Source organism: Gambusia affinis, linkage group LG06, assembly GCF_019740435.1.
Source record: "Gambusia affinis linkage group LG06, SWU_Gaff_1.0, whole genome shotgun sequence".
Taxonomy (NCBI): domain Eukaryota; kingdom Metazoa; phylum Chordata; class Actinopteri; order Cyprinodontiformes; family Poeciliidae; genus Gambusia; species Gambusia affinis.
In genome coordinates this window covers 3,307,634-3,324,241 of record NC_057873.1, presented here as the reverse complement: position 1 = coordinate 3,324,241, position 16,608 = coordinate 3,307,634, and the positions used below count along the sequence as shown (strand labels likewise).

General features: G+C 37.0%; 1 protein-coding gene across 1 annotated transcript; it reads left to right on the top strand.

The window, feature by feature from the left end:
• Positions 1 to 2,093: 2,093 nt before the first annotated feature.
• pld3 (phospholipase D family, member 3) lies at positions 2,094 to 15,402 on the top strand. Its single transcript, XM_044120093.1, has 12 exons — positions 2,094 to 2,283; positions 5,100 to 5,159; positions 5,596 to 5,646; positions 5,718 to 5,902; positions 7,259 to 7,439; positions 8,315 to 8,429; positions 9,331 to 9,458; positions 11,024 to 11,221; positions 11,302 to 11,441; positions 12,087 to 12,252; positions 12,351 to 12,450; positions 13,813 to 15,402. Exons 2-12 carry the CDS (start codon positions 5,133 to 5,135, stop codon positions 13,992 to 13,994), a joined length of 1,473 nt encoding a protein of 490 aa, XP_043976028.1. The 5' UTR covers positions 2,094 to 2,283; positions 5,100 to 5,132; the 3' UTR covers positions 13,995 to 15,402.
• Positions 15,403 to 16,608: the final 1,206 nt, after the last annotated feature.

Below are 16,608 nucleotides of genomic sequence, written 5' to 3'. Positions count from 1 at the left end.
GCCATTACAGTCTGCTGTAGTGATGTCACCGGGTTTTATGGCCATCTCAGCCATAAATACTCCTCACACAATAGAAATAAAACAATATCAACTGACACTTATTCATTAAAAACGCACCTGACGCTGCTAAAATATCAGTTTATTGTCTCATTTTAGCTTTGGTTGTGTTTAAGGAAGTTTTGTTTTCACTTGGAACTTTTACAAACACATTGTAAAAAACAGAAATGGATAAAAAAAAAACAGGAAGTTGGGCTAGTAATAAAAGTGGAGCCACAGTTGAGTTCTGGATCGATCCTTGGGCAGAGTCACAGGGACACAAACACGCCTACCTGACAGCATTACTGTTAGGAAAACAGAAGGAAAAAACGCATTTAACCTGCAAAAAGATGGAAACAAACACGTCAAATTTATTCCAAAAAATATGAGAGTCGATGGGAATAATACTAGTAAAAAATAAAATGTGCTACAGAAGAGAAGCCTGCCAGTGTTTTATTGCCTCACTATAAGCCTGTCTGTGTTGCTGTAAAATAATAAAACTGTCTAGCTTTTTTCTGACCTGGTTTCTGTGGTTACACACCTTCAGCTTGATATTTCATTGGTTTTTAACCTGAAGGAAGCAGGTGTGTTTGCATGTGTGAACCTGGAATTTCTCTTCTTCTTTCTTTCTTATCAATCTGCTGGTTTCACCGCCAACAAAAGCAAACTGGCCATTCATCACCTTTAAATAAAGGCACATTCCTCTGTTTTACACGGATGTCTCTGCTGCCTGCGCTCCGAGCTGCTGCTGGAAATGAACTCATCTGTTACCAAACCGAAACATCTGCGGCTTTAGCGGTTCATTCCTGCGCTCTGGTTCCCCCTGCTGGTCGCCAGAGGAAGTGACGTGTTTCTACAGTTTAACCTGGAAATAAAGGTGGACTTTTCCCCCTCATTTAGGCTAAATAATGCTTCATAAGAGTCGCAAATGCTACGTAACGTTGGGAAAAACGAACATTTGTTGTTATTTTAAAGAACCATCATGTTGTTTTGTATAAATAAGGAAGATCATCTGTATTACAAAAAATGATCATGGAAGTATTTTCTTTTTTGGCACTTAAACATTTAAAATGCAAAGGTTTATGTAGATTGTCAGATATTTTCTTTTATAAAGAAGAAAAATTCTACATATGTAAAGTGCAAAGCTGCATAACAGTTTGAAGATTATTTAAATTACTTATAAGAAACTGCCAATTTTTTTTGCCAGAAGATGTTGAAAATATTTTTGGTTTTCACAATTTGGACAATTAATACTTAAAAACTAAAATGTGGTTTTATTTTTTGATATTTTCTTTCTGAAAAGAAGAGAAAATCTACATATATTTTGCGCAAAGCTACATAATTCTTTGGAAAAAGCTGATTTCCAATCTACTTCACAAAATTTGTCATCATTTTTAAAGAAACACAATTTATTTTGTATTGTTTCCCATTAAAGTACAGAAAAAAGACCAATCTTTTTCCCCAAGAAAACAAAAATAGGGATATATTTTTCTTCTGCATAGTGTGGCGATATTGAAAAGAAATTGCAAAGTTTACAACCTAATGGCTAAAAAATATGCTTTAAAATGTTGCTGGCCATTTTAGTGTCATTCTGTTGTGGAAATTGACTGCAATTATTCCATAGAAAATTTTTAAAATTGGCATTTGTTATCATGTGTACATTTACAACATGCCAAAATGTGGTTTTCTTGTGTGGTTCTATTATTTTAGCCAGTTATTAGACTCATTGTCGAATGTCCAAAGTCAAACATGTTAATTTCTTGATTATCACAAAGTAAATATATTTTCCACTGCTGGAAAATGTTTTTTTAAATACCCCTCCCCTATAAATAAAATAAATTAAGGACTATTATGTTCAGAATATATAAATATTTCCTTTAATTTTTTATTTTATGTAAATAGATACATATTACCAGCCCACGTTTCACTATCCAAAAGTGCAGCCAAGAACGAGTAGTGTAAAACAGCGGCCTCGTGTGGTAAAAAGTGATATTGTCAATTGTGGAATTCGTGGATTACGTCACGATGCAGTCTCAGTTCTGATTGGCTGCTTCGCTGGATCACATGACCACCTGCCCATCTCGCTGTTGCTGGTTCTGTATGAAGCTAGCACTAAACTGTGACAGATATATCGCTTAACATCTGTTTTCTCAATGTGTTGTCAGTTAAACGCGTATTTAACCATTATTCTGTGTAAAGAGAATACCTAGACGCAGTTATCGAAGGATTTTTAACCCATGTTGACAGGTGAGTTGGGAGTTTTTCTATTATTTTTAACTGAAAGTTAGTTTTTTTTATGGTTTTGCTCTGTCAGCGACTTTCGTTCCTCTCATCTCACGTAAACAATGTAAGTTGTTTTCCAGACTTTAGATGGGTTATTTTATAGTTATACGGTGAAGTAGACGTGAACTCACTTACTGCGAAATGCGTGTTTGACTTAATTCGCAACAGTTTATCACAAGATGAGTCAGAAAAACAAAAGTCATAGTTCCTTTGTTTTTTATTTTCGTTCCTCAGTTCAATGTAAACAACATGTGAGTTATTTTAGCTATAAATGGGGCAGATTTTATTTTTATTTCATTCATATTCGCTATCAGTTTCTGAAAGTTTAACGGTGCGTTTAGTACTCGGAAGTTGGGATTTCCTAGTTCCAGTTCGTGAACAATGTGTTGGGAAGTTCCTTTAAATTCAAACCATTTCCTCCATCGATTATATTGTTTATTTTCCTATCCCCAACTCCAACGTCTTTCTGATTTCTAACCAGACAAAGATTATCAACCAATTGACGTGGATTAGCAGTCAACAATTGATGATGTCATTCGGGACTTATTACTGTAAAATATAATTTCTTCTGCTTGGAAATTGAGCTGTTAGCATGTGATGACAGTCATGAGACACTCATACTGCAACATTCTTCAGTTGGATTCATTGGCTGCTACTGGAAATTCTTACTGCCTTCATCCTCACTATCTACTGCAACTCTTTGAAGGTCAGATGAATTATGACTTTGGAATGAATAAAGTATTTTCTTATTAAATTAATTAGCAAATAGCTGTCACAGGACTGAAGGATTAAACTATTCTCAACAGGTACAGAAGTTTGGTTTCACAGAGAGGAGCTAAGGTTAATGTTAACAGTAACAAGGTAAAGTTACACACTGCAAAAACACAAAGTCTTACCAAGTATTCTGGATTAGTTTCTGGTGCAAATGTCTTAGTATATTAAAATAACACAAAACTAACTTACAAATGACCTTTCAGCAATAAATATGTTCTTGTTTAAAGTAAATAATTTCTTAGCATTGATTTTTTTTTTTTTTAAAGCACTATTCCCATTGGTAGACTATTCCACTCAATTCATAACTAACTGTAACTGTGCCGTTACCTAGCAACCCGGGCCCGTCTCCTAGTAACCACAATCTAATTCCACTGGCAGATTATTTCATTTATGGGAAAAAATGCCTTGTGGAAGCAGCACTTTTCCATCAATATTAAGGAATCATTTACTATAAACAAGCTTTTATATCTTACTGAAAAGTTATTTATAAGTTAGTTTTGTCTCATTTCAAGTGTTATAAGACATTAGACCAAAATTACTTGGTAAAATTTTGTTTTTTTTTAGTGCATTTTCAAAACTATGAAACATTTCCATCACATCAGTCGTTTAGTTAAACTCATTAAAGGAGATGGCAGGGAAAATGAGAACAGATTCCTCTTACCAACATGTTCACAGAGTAGAAGTAGAATATTAGATTTTAGCAGAAACATAGCAGCTGGATCATAACATGTTTTTTTTAAATATAACCTGAGGATCGCGGGATGTTTGAGTTTTGAAGTTAAAGAACAGTTTGATCTAATTGCAGCGGTCCTGTTCCAGCTGCAGAGATGCCTCACATGTTTCTCTTGTGGCAGAAACTCTCATGACTGCCGTCTCAGGGATTTTACAGCCACATTCCTGCTGTCAGCATCTGAACTTCCCCAGTTCCTTAAAAGGGGCAGCATTAAGTAAAATTTACCTTTTTTTAAGCTTCTCATAATATTAGAATGTTATTCCATCATCAAAAACAAACCCGAGGTGTTAATTTGATTCTTTCATGCATGTTTGAGAGCAGCCAGCAGCAGCTCAGAGGCAGGAGGAGGGTCTTAACACTGTCAATCATCCTCATGTACTCACTGCTAAATGTGCTAAGGGTGAAGGAACAACTCACAGACAAGCCGTTTATCTGCTGCCATCTGTGGCTATGCTAACTAGCTTTAGCGTTCACAATAAGCTATGCTAGCTGTAGCATAGCACAGAAGGTGACTGACAGCGATAAGACCCGCCTCCCTGCTCTGATTGGTCAGAACTGAGAGAAGACAGAGGAGTTACATTTTTTCACAGATTATACATACAATCCTGTCATAACATAGTGACAGTTTTTTGTTTTTTTCCCCCACCAGGGGGTCTTTTTGTGGGCTCTAGTGTCCCTTATACATCAGCAGGGTGACAGGGAAGGGGGGAAGACATGCGGCAAATGTCGTCGGGTCCGGGAATCGAACCTGCGACGGCCGCGTCGAGGACTGAAGGCCTCCAAACGTGGGGCGCGCTAACCTCTACGCCACCGGAGTACGCCCCATAGTGACAGTTTTTAAATATATGTTTGTTTATTTTACTAAATTTACATTCTGCAGCTTTCATACAGGAGTGCTATACTGATAACGTCCTGAAGGCGGAGTTTCAGAAAGAGCAGGAGCTTCTTAAAGAGACAGAGGCCCAATTTCAAGGCGTTAAATCAGGAAGTCAAATTTCTTTTAAGTCATGTTTTCTATGTAGCATTTTTACACCTGCAGGTAACATGGTCTCTTGAATGTGTTAAAAATGGCACTTTGTGCCTGGAAATCTATAAACAAAACAGCTGTGTGTCTTTGCTGATTGTCTTTCTGTTTGGAAATTTCCGTTTGTTGTGTTTGGAAAGAATAGAACAGCTTCTGTTTTGTTCTCTCTCTCTTTGGTTCTTTATTCAGAGTTTTTTGTTCTTTGGCTGAAAAATGTGAAATATTTTTATTTTCTTCATGTTTTCTCAGATTCTTAGAGAAAAATCGGACAGAAACAGAAACATGAAGTCGGACATCACCTATAACCCGGTAACCATTAATACACACATTCAATAAATAAAAATATTACTGAAAAACCTAATTATTTTATTAACTTTAACACTTATTAAAACCTATTACACATGAGCTGTTACTGATTAAAGTCTTGGTCTGTAAAGATTATTTAAAATGTTTTAAAATGCTGATAGAGCATTTTAAACCTCTTAGTTCTTGTTTTTTTAAGTGTATTTCAGGTTTCATTGAGAGTCACGAGATTATTCTGCAAAAACAGGAAGTTATTGATTTGATAAATTATGAAAATGTAAAACGACCAGAAGGTATTATTCCAGTTTCAGTCACATAACTGGTTTCGCTTCTCACAAAGCTAAATGATCATCTAACCCGTGTTGTTGATTGCAGTTTCCAGATCCAGCTTCATATGAAAATCCCCACAGAGTTGAGCGTAATTGAGTGAATTTGTGTGCAGATGGTGGATCCGGAGAGACGGAGGCAGGAATTCTCCCGCAGAGCGCAGCTGGTGAGTTTCTCCTGTTGCTCTGATTCAGGATAAACAGAATAAATAAATAACTGCAGCCGTTTCTCCGTCAGTTCGCCAGGTGTCAGATCGCTCTGGCCGCCGTGGTCTGTCTGCTTCTGGCTGCCATGGCGCTCTACAACATCCTGAGCCCGAGGTCGGCGGGGTCAGCGAAGTCGGCAGGTTCATCGTTCCACCATCCTGCCTCCATCAGCAGCCGCCTTCAGGAGGCGGTGGAGTCCTGCTCAGACCCCTGCAAGTAAGCAAAGACGCTAACATTAGCGGTAATGTGCTAAAAGCTCAACTAATTTTTCACTTAGCAGTTTAATAATGCTGGAAAATAACTCAATAACAAAATATCAATAGTGAATACTTCAAGTGAACTTATTGAGTTGTACCGCTGTTAAGATGTCCATATTTATGTTAAACTAGTCAGTATATCTACATCTGTATGGCAAACATATTGTCAATAAACCGGTTTTCATAGAGTTAAGAATAAACTTCATATTTTATATAATTTGCTTGTACAGGTGGAGTTTTTAATCAAAAGAAACAATCAGTGGCTGGTAGAGAAAAATTTTTATTTCCACCCCTGACTTTAGATATTTAAAACAAAAAACTAATCAATGATTATCAATAATGATATTAAAAGCTCATGTCATGATATGTTTTGTAGCCATCTTGTCCAGCCCTGTGTTTTAGCATTTTTGCAAACTTTGAAAACGTTTAGATTTAAATTAACTTGGCTGCTTTGTAAATAAAGTTTAACATCTTTGATGTGCTAATGTCTGGCGTTAGCACGTTAGCATTAGCTTCCTCCTGCTACTATTTTGGTGTAGCGCTTTAGTGTTAGCGGAGCTAAGATTTTAATTAGAACATCAAATCAGGCCAACGGGCTGCACAGTGGCGCAGTTGGTAGAGCTGTTGCCTTGCAGCAAGAAGGTCCTGGGTTCGATTCCCGGCCCGGGGTCTTTCTGCATGGAGTTTGCATGTTCTCCCTGTGCATGGTGGGTTCTGTCCGGGTTCTCCGGCTTCCTCCCACAGTCCAAAAACATGACTGTCAGGTTAATTGGTCTCTCTAAATTCTCCCTAGGTGTGAGTGTGTGTGTGAATGGTTGTTTGTCTTTGTGTTGCCCTGCGACAGACTGGTGACCTGTCCAGGGTGAACCCGCCTCTCGCCCGGGACGTAGCTGGAGAGGAACCAGCAACCCTCCTGACCCATTAGGGAAGAAGGGTGTTCAGATAATGGATGGATGGATGGAAATTAGGCCAACATTTACATTGTCTGTATTTTAAAATATGAATAAAACACATTGAAGTTTCAAGTTTTAACTTGACAAAAATGGAAAAAGTTAGTTAGTATGAACACTTAAAAAACTTCTTGTTTTTTACATAATATTAGAGCTAAAAGGGAAGAAAAATGAATAAATTTACACCAAAGAAAATCAAACATTTTGAGATCCATTTTACATATTTACAATACAAAAAAACTTTAATATTCTCTGATTAAATTAGTAAAGTTTCCAAGGTCGAAGGTTCTTTACTTGGAGTTTCTGTGGAACCCGACTGTGACGGTTTGTAATTCCTGACACTTCCGGTTCTTCGCCCCGGTCAGGATCGTTCTGGTGGAGAGCATCCCTGAGGGGATGGAGTTCAACTCCAGCACCAGCAACCCCTCCATCTTCCAGGCGTGGGTCCGCCTGATGAGCGAGGCGCGCAGCAGCGTCGACATCGCCTCCTTCTATTGGACGCTCACTAACGAGGACACCAGCACCCACGAACCCTCCGCCTCCCAGGTCAGAGCCAACCCAACGTCCTCTACACTGCAAAAACACAAAACACAGTACTTTATATAGTTCCTAGTATAAATAGTACAGGGTTTTTCAAAGTGGAGGCCGCCAGGGGGCGCTGTGGCACCTCAGAAGGTTGGATGGAAAAGTAAAGAGAATTAAATCTGATACATTTTTTAATCTTAAAATTTTCCTCATTTTTTGTTTTGCTATTACATATTTTTTAATAGTAAAATACAAGTTAAAACAATTTATTTAAATCTTATTTTTGATCCTCGTTCTCAGACAAATTCATCACGCTGCTTTGCTCTTCAAGCTAGCCTAGCAAGAAAAAGACCAAAGCAAAAAAAACGTAAGAACTGTGGGAAAAATAATTAATTTGATATAATTAATGTAAAATATTTTCTTATAATTCAAAGAGAAGATTGTGCTGAAAAAAGATATTACCAGCCACTTATGCTAAATTGATGTAATATTTATTGAATAGTGAATTAAAAAACATTCAAAACGTCGATGTTTCTTTCCGTGACATCAGAGTTTGTTTAAATAAATAATTCCTTAATGATGTATAACAAAACATTTTTCCCATATTATAAGTGAAATAATTTGCCAGCGGAGCTTGAACTGGGTTGCTAAGTAACGGGCTGGGGTTGGCCGGGGTTGCTAAGTAACGGCACAGCGGATCATTCTACAGATGGAACTAGAACCGTTTCATCAATACTAACTTAAAATAAGCTCCTGTTTCTCGCTGAAGTTGTTTTTAAGTTAGTTTTGTCTTATTTCAAGTGAACCAGGAAACACTAGAAATCAAACCAAAAACACTTGGTGAGATTTCCTGGTTTTTGCAGTGCAGTGTGTAGTGGCGGCTTCTGTTTGCGCAGGGGGAGGAAGTTTTGAAGAGGCTGGCTGAACTCTCCGGGAAGCTTCGAGTTCGGATTGCAGTCGATTCGCAGGAGGGGAAACCACAAGCTGACCTCAAACTGCTCAACGACTCAGGTGATTCGTTTACCTTCACAGCAGCAACTGCTAAACCCTCGCAGTTAATGTTTGGTTTTTAATTGAAGTGTAACGTTTTTGCCGCTTTCCCTTTAAGAGATTGAATTCAAGAAAAAAAAAGTGCACAAGCTAATTACACTGTCACTCTGTTATACAGAAAACATGATCAAAATCAAATTCTGAATATTTTTCTAAAAAGTATCTCAGAGGAATTCCAGATAAGTCTGTAGAAAAGCTTGTAAAGATGCTAGAACAACCTAAATTTGGTTGGTATTTAGCTTTATTAAGTCATGATTAATTAATTACAAATCTTGCAATTAACTTAATTAAAATTTTGATCAAGTCCAACCACTAATTAAAATAATTAAGCCCTTTTTGTGACTTATAAAAGTATGCCTTTATACGTTTTTGCATTTATAAATTATATTCATTCAGAAATAAACTCTCAGTATACAGAAAGACTTGTGAATATTTTAAATTCCCTCTAAAAGATTAATCAAGCTGCCTATTTTAATAGTTAAAACACCAAATATAAGTTGAAATGCATTAATACACTCAGTGGAAACCATCTTAGCGCTACCGCTAGGCGCTACATTTTCCCTCATTTCCTGTTTTGTGCCTTCAGCCAATCAGCACCAAGCGAAACAAACTGCGCTAGCATTTCTCCATGTATTTCAGATTCTCATGCTGCATTTTCTTTCAAATATTTCAAATTTTTCAACAAAAAAAAATCCACAAATAGAAAAACTTTTTGTAATCACTTGGCCGTTTTCCTTCGCAGAAAAATCAGCTCATAACCGATTCTCCTCTGAACTTCACATCTATTTGTGCATCTTTAGAATAATTGGCTGTAATCTGATTATTAACAAAGAGCGCCTGCTAAAGCCCAGCTGTGTTTCAGGAGCCGACGTCAGGACGGTCAACATGAGGGCGCTCACCACCGGGGTTCTTCACACCAAGTTCTGGCTGGTAGACAAGAAGCACCTTTACATCGGCAGCGCCAACATGGACTGGAGGTCCCTGACGCAGGTACAGCTGGAAATGCTACTAAACATGTTTAATACATTTTTATCATTCTTAGATAATGAGATTTCTCCCTGCTCAGTTATGACTATCTGAAGCTGTTTGAGTGAAAATGGCTGCAATTATACAACTGTACATCTCCGTAAAAAGCATTAGTAGAGCCTTCTGCACAACCAACAAGAATGGAGCAAGCAGTAGAGGTGGGTGGATCGATACAAAATATCAATAATATTGATACCAAGTCTATCAATATCATATAAATATTAGCTTGGTAAGATTTATACTTTAGTTTCTTGAAATTTAATTTTATTGTTGTATTGTAGTTTAAGTATCCCGTAAAAGATATTTTGCTTTGATTTTCTCTCAAGTGACAGCTTTTATTTAGAAAATACTGCACATAAATTTTAGTTTTTCCTAATATTTCTGTTTATTATGCTGATATGTTATTAAAACATTTTATAGACACTTATAAACTTTATTTAGATTCTGTCCTAGGCTTTAGCAAAATAATTAAAAAGAAAACCCACAGAAAGGTCTAAAGTTTGATGATACTTAAAAAGTATCGATATTAATATTGGCGATATTGGTCCTGTGTTCACTTGGTATTGGATTGATACCAAAATATGTAACATCTCACACCTCTAGTTTCTGGTTGGTAAGTCAGCAACAAAACACTTGTCTTTTCCAGCAGCCATTGTACAGGTTGTGGTGGAGTTCCGCTGGGGTTGCTAGGCAACGGGCAGCGCCTACTCATTTGTGTCGTTACATTCCGCAGGTTTTTTAAACGGCTCATTTTCTAGGCACTAAAAACATGAACTTATTGCCAGAAGGTCTGGATTTCTTCTAACAACCTCGGCCGTTTTTTAGAACCAGTACAAACCCAAATGCAATTGCAAAAGAGGGGAAGATGTTAATTTTTGCATGTGTTTGAAGTGTGAAAGGAGAGCTTGTGTAGCGTTCTGATCTATCAGAAGATCCTAAACTTTTTAAGCTCCATCAGCTGCTGCAATGTCCACTACTGTTATAAAACTCAAAAATATTATATAAATGCCATGTTTTGTGATTGGAGTACCCCTGAATCAAATCCATGTATGTATAAAATGAAGGAACGAGATACAGAACCGAGACTCCCTCTTGTTTTCCACCTGATAGTTCAGTAGACTCGGCTTGATTGGAGTGGCATCAGATTTTACTGGTTGTAGGATTTCTCTTTTGTCTTTGGTTAAACAGCAAAAGTCATTTCTATTGATAGCACTAGACTAGCATGTTTGTTTTGGTTGTATTTACCCGGAATGCCCTGGGCTGTAGTTCACGTCCTGCTTTTGGAGCGGTTTATGGTCCGCTTGGCGTTCACACATGCATTTGAACCGAACCAGGGTTCATTTCAACAGAACCAACACCAGGGTTTGTAGGTGAACCAGAGTTCGCTCTTTGGTTCGATTCAAACCTCCACAACCGAACCGGACCTTCTGGACAAACGGACAGGAGTCGGTTTAAAGTGGATTAAACAGGGCTGGTGTGAACGCAGCCTCAGATTCCCCTGTGAAACATGTGGCTCCACGGTTGTCCAGGTGAAGGAGCTGGGAGCCGTCGTCTACAACTGCAGCTGCCTGGCCTCAGACCTGGAGAAGATCTTTGAAGCTTATTGGTTGGTTGGAGGGAGCCAGTCCATCCCGTCGCCGTGGCCATCCACCTTTTCCACGCTGTACAACAAAGACACGCCGCTCCAGCTGCCGCTGAACAGCACGCCGTCCAGCGCTTACCTCTCTGTGAGGATCAGCTTTTATTCCAGCAACACCAAACTCCTACTTCCTGTTTTCTGTTTTGCTAACTCTCCTCTCCCATTCAGAGCTCTCCTCCGTCCTTCTGCGCCGCCGGCAGGACTCCGGATCTTCAGTCGCTTCTCAGCGTGATTGATGATGCAGAGGAGTTCATCTACATCGCTGTCATGAACTACCTGCCCACTACGGAGTATACGCACCCGAAAAGGTAAAGCTGAGTGGATTTTAGCAATGCTAGCGGTAGCATCATGTGGATTACTGTGGCCAAGAAGAATGAAAAAGAAGAAAATACTGAAAAAAATAAGAAATAAAATAAATAAAATTCAGAATATTAAATCTTGATAACGTTGGATCCACCATGTCTTCAGTTTTCAAGTCAATCGATCAAATTCAGAGGCTAAAATTAGCCAAAATTTACAAATTAAGACAAACTGGTGCTGATAATAATCTAATGATGTGTGAACAGATGTAGTATCTAATTATTTATAAAACCGATACTAAAGTATAACTAAATAAGATGATCAATATTCCTCATTTTACCACAGTCCAACTTTATTCTGTCAATATTACGACATAATCCTGGAAATATAAAGATTTTATTCTTGTAATATTATGACTTAGTTCTGTTAAAAATATTATTTTATTTTATTATCCTCTTCATTTTAGGACTTTATTCTGTAATATTATGTCTTTATCCTGGTATTAAAGTTTTTAGTTAGCTAATACTTTGTTGTAAGTTTTAAAAACTCATTACAGTTGATAATTGTAAAATCATTCCCTCTCCCTTGTTAACTGTAATTTAAAAATAGTCGCCTCCATTTTCGGTTTGATTTTTTTTTTGCGCTGTGTGCAGGTACTGGGCCGACATCGACACGCAGCTGAGGCGGTCTGCGTACGAGAGGAAGGTCAAAGTTCGTCTGCTGATCAGCTGCTGGCCTCACTCTCCGCCCGTCATGCTGCCCTTCCTGAAGTCTCTGGCTTCGGTTCACGACTACAGGAACAAGCTGGACGTCCAGGTGGTGAGTGGCGCCCAATCCTGAAAGACACGGCCGCGGTTACGCTGGGCCGGTTGCCACGGTAACGAAGCCGGGGTGTGTTCGGTGTCGGGGTTTTTCAGAGGCTGTTTACGGTTCCCGCCGACCCGAGGCAGAAAGCGATTCCCTACGCAAGAGTGAACCACAACAAGTACATGGTGACTGACAAAGTGGCGTATATCGGTAAGATAAACCCATTGATTTAATCTTTGGTTCTGATGGTTTAATTATTGGAAAATATGGATTTTTTTTTTTTTTTTTCTTCAATTCACTCCTTGTGTTTCCGTTCAGTTCAGAGTGATGTCAGGGCGGCCGTCTTGTTTTACAGCTTCATTATATTTGGACGTCAAAGATCAACTCTGTGACGTAGTTTTAACACCAAACGATTGTATTGTTTTAGTTATGAGAATAAAATGATAGTATTACCATCACAGGAGGGCAGAGTAACCAAAAACTGAAGAGTAACTTCAACATAGTTTTACAAAAGTAAAAGTAAAAATAAGAGTAGCCACCCAAGAAATTACAAACTAAGAGTAGAAAAGTATTTGGTAAAAAGTACTGAGAAACTGATCAAATTATCAATCATTCAATATTTAAAAATTACATCATCAGATGGACCAAAATATAAAGTCAAGTTTGGTATTTTAAAGACAAAATAAATGACAAATATTTATATAAGTAACAAAACATAACAAAATCAGGCAAAATACAAATTTTCTAAATCTGTTTCTTTCAATAAAAAAACTTTAATAAACTCTGCAGTGTGTGTGAGTCTGGTGAAGTTTTGGGTTAAAACATGTTTTGTGGGTAGAAAACCTAAAATTTTACTCAAGGAAGAGTAGAGATACTTCACAATAAAATTACTCAAAGTACAGCGTAGTAAAAATACTCCTAGAAGTAAAATTTTGTCAAAAAGTTACTGAAGTAAATGTAACTGAGTAAATGTAACTAGTTACTACCCGACTCTGATTACCAGAATAAAGTCATAGTTATACTAATGTCACAAATCAGCAGGCACTGCCCGTTGCTTAGCAACCCCAGTGGAACTTCAGCACGTTACCTAGCAACCCAAGTTGAGCTGCGGCACAAATGCTCAGCTGGTACAATGGCTGCTGGAAAAGACCAGTGTTTTGTTGTTGACTTATCATTCAGAAACCACTTTCTGTATTCTTATTGGTTGTGCAGGAGGCTCAACTTTTGCTTTTCAAAGGCGTACAAAGATTGCATAATTCCAAGCATTTTCTCGTGCGAATGTAAACGTTGAGTTTCGGTGGTGTGGCCAGCAGCAGCTTACTGAGATTTAAAGTGACAGGACGCCTTAAGACAGCTAAACTGTGAATGATTGGGGGCAAAAGAAACATGCTTTGTGTAGACCATAAATCTGCCTGAACCAGTTCAAGGATAATAAGTCACATTTAAAATTGGAAATCGAAAAAAAAAAAATTTTTTATTCCTTAACGCCCAGAGAGATTCAGTTTCTTAAAGTGGGAAAGAGAGTTAAATGAATTGGAATATATTTATAAAAATGTGTGTTTTTGTCCTCAGGGACGTCTAACTGGTCGGGCGACTACTTCCTGAACACTGCCGGGTCGGCGCTGGTCGTGAACCAGACGGACTCGCCGGACCCGACCGTCCAGTCCCAGCTGAAGGCCGTCTTTGAGCGGGACTGGCACTCGGCCTACAGCGCCCCCATCAGACACGGTGCAAACCTCAAACACGTCTGCTGATCTCCTCACACCAGAACTCGTTTGCACACGTGTAGCGTTCAGCGTTCACGCTGGTTCTGCTGAGCTGGAAGCACAGAACCATTTCTACTCCTTGAATAACTTTCCCCCCTCCCACATGTTGTGAAGGTTTCACACAAACTTCACTGGGATTTCAAGCACAGAAGTGTGAAAGGGAAAGAAAAAAAGTTTTTTTTTAAATCTGAAAAGTGTGGTGTGCATTTTCTCAGCACCAATAAGTCGATTATTTGTTGAACACAGCAGAAGCACAAAATCCTAACAGGGACTTTTGAGTTCACTTCAATTAAGACAAAACTAACAAGTAACTTTTCAGCAATTTTTATAAACTTATTTTAAGTCAATAACTTCTTAATATTTCCCAGTGTAATTAGTATTTTTTTCATTGATATTAAGGAATTATTAACCTAAAATACACTTCAATATATTGCTGAAAGGTTATTTGTAAGGTAGTTTGTAGTAAATCAAAAATACCTCAAAACTTTGGGTATTTATGCTACAAATTACATCTGTGCACTGCAAAAACAAAATCTCACCAAGTATTTTTGCTGTAGTTTAATGGGGAAAATATCTCATTGGTGAACTAATCTACCAATAGAACTGGTAATTTTTCATCAATGTTGAGGATTTATTTTCTTAAAACCGGCTCCTATATTTAGCTGTAAAGTTAGTTTTGTCTTATTTCAAGTGCACCAAGATATTATCACTAGAAACGACCAAAAACAGAAGATTTTCAGTTTTTGCAGTGCAATATCCATATTCAAATAATGGATTTAACAAGTTTCTGTTGTTAGATTTTTACTTTCATTATACTTTTTTTTGTTCCATTTCACTTTTAGTTGGTCTGTTACTTAAAACACATCGAAGTTTGTGAAGCATTAAGGCCAAACCTTTTTTCTTTTTAAAACATTTTGTAGCTTTTATTGATTTTTGTAACGGAACATTGTTGTTGTTTTTTTCAACTATACATAAAATCATCTTACTTGGATTTTAGAATGTAGTTCTTTAGCATTTTAAGCTTCACCATCTGTGGGAGTTTTTTCAACTCAGGGATTAAAATCTGATTATTTTTGACTCTATGTGGAAATCAGTCTTTTTATTTCCTAATCTGCTGTAATTATCTTGTTCTGAGATTTTTAAACTCGCTTTCAGGATCTGAGTGATTTTTTTTTTCTTTTTCTTTTTACAACTTCACAGTAGTTAAATAAATTAAATTAAGCATGCAAAGAATGGTCTTTAATTTCAGGACTACTTTGAACTCTGGTTCGACATCTTTGTTGTAAAGTGATTGAAACAGCAAATAATCCCAGGTATAATCTCATGAGATATCTGGGAATATCAATAATTATCTGCAGCAACAGCCAATAAATCATTTTCAATAATAGTTCTTAAACCATTTTCTGTGTTTTCATTTTTACCTGTGATGTGATTTCAGCTAGAAAAAAAAGCAAATGTAGATAATATGTATGGAGTGCCAATTGTACCATTAGTCAAAAATACACAGCAGCAACTTGGATTATTTAGTCTAACTCAAAAATGTTTTTTGTTTTTTTTCAAACTCATATTTTCACCATCATTGTTTTTAATTCTTTTATATATGTAACCATTTCAAACTAAATATTTAATTTGCTTAAATAATATTTAGTTGTTGCCCTGCGGCAGACTGGCGACCTGCCCAGGTGACCCCGCCTCTCCACCGAAATGTTCGCTGGAGAGGCAGCAGCACCTCCCGACCCCGTTTGGGACGAGGGTGGTAGGAAATGGATGCATGGACAGAATATCTAGTTGTAAGCTAAATATTGAGCTCCAAACTGAATCTTTAGGACAGAATTCAACAAAAGTTTAGCCACAAGATAAATATTACAAACTAAATATTTAATTAGTGAGCTACATATTTAGCTTCAAACTACTTGTTTAGTTTGTAAACTGAACATTTGGTTCCAGCAAATGTTTTGTTTTCAAATTAAATTCTTAATTAGAAACTAAATATTTAAGATGAGTTTCAACAAAGAATAAATGGCCAAGTAAATATTTAGTTTTGATCTAAAAAAAATTACTTTCAAACTAAATATTTTCACTGCTAAATATTTAGTTTGAAACTGACATATAAATGAATGAAAAACATGGTGAAAATATGACTTTGAAGAAATAAACCCCCAATCATTTTTCTTACAACAGGCTAAGTGTACATGTTTAGCTTGCAATATTTAGTATGCAAGCTAAATTCTTAGCTCCAAACTAAATATTTAGGATGAGCTTCAACAAATGGTTGGCAACCTAACTAATTTTGTAGCTTACAAACAATTTAGTTTAACCAATTATGTGGTTTGAAGCTAAATATTTAGCTTGCTATGCAAATTAGTTTTAGCTAAATATGTTTATGTTGTAACCTAAATAAATTTAGTTTGTAAGCTAAATATTTAGTTTATTAACTAGATATTTGTAAGTGAAATATTTTTGCTTGGAGCTATAAATGTTTAGCTTGTGAACTAAATGTTTAGTTTTCAAGCTAAATCTTCAAACAAAATAAATAGTATTGGTTTAAGCAAATTAATTTAAAAAAAAGGTTACTCAAGTAAAGGTAACTGCGTGAATATAA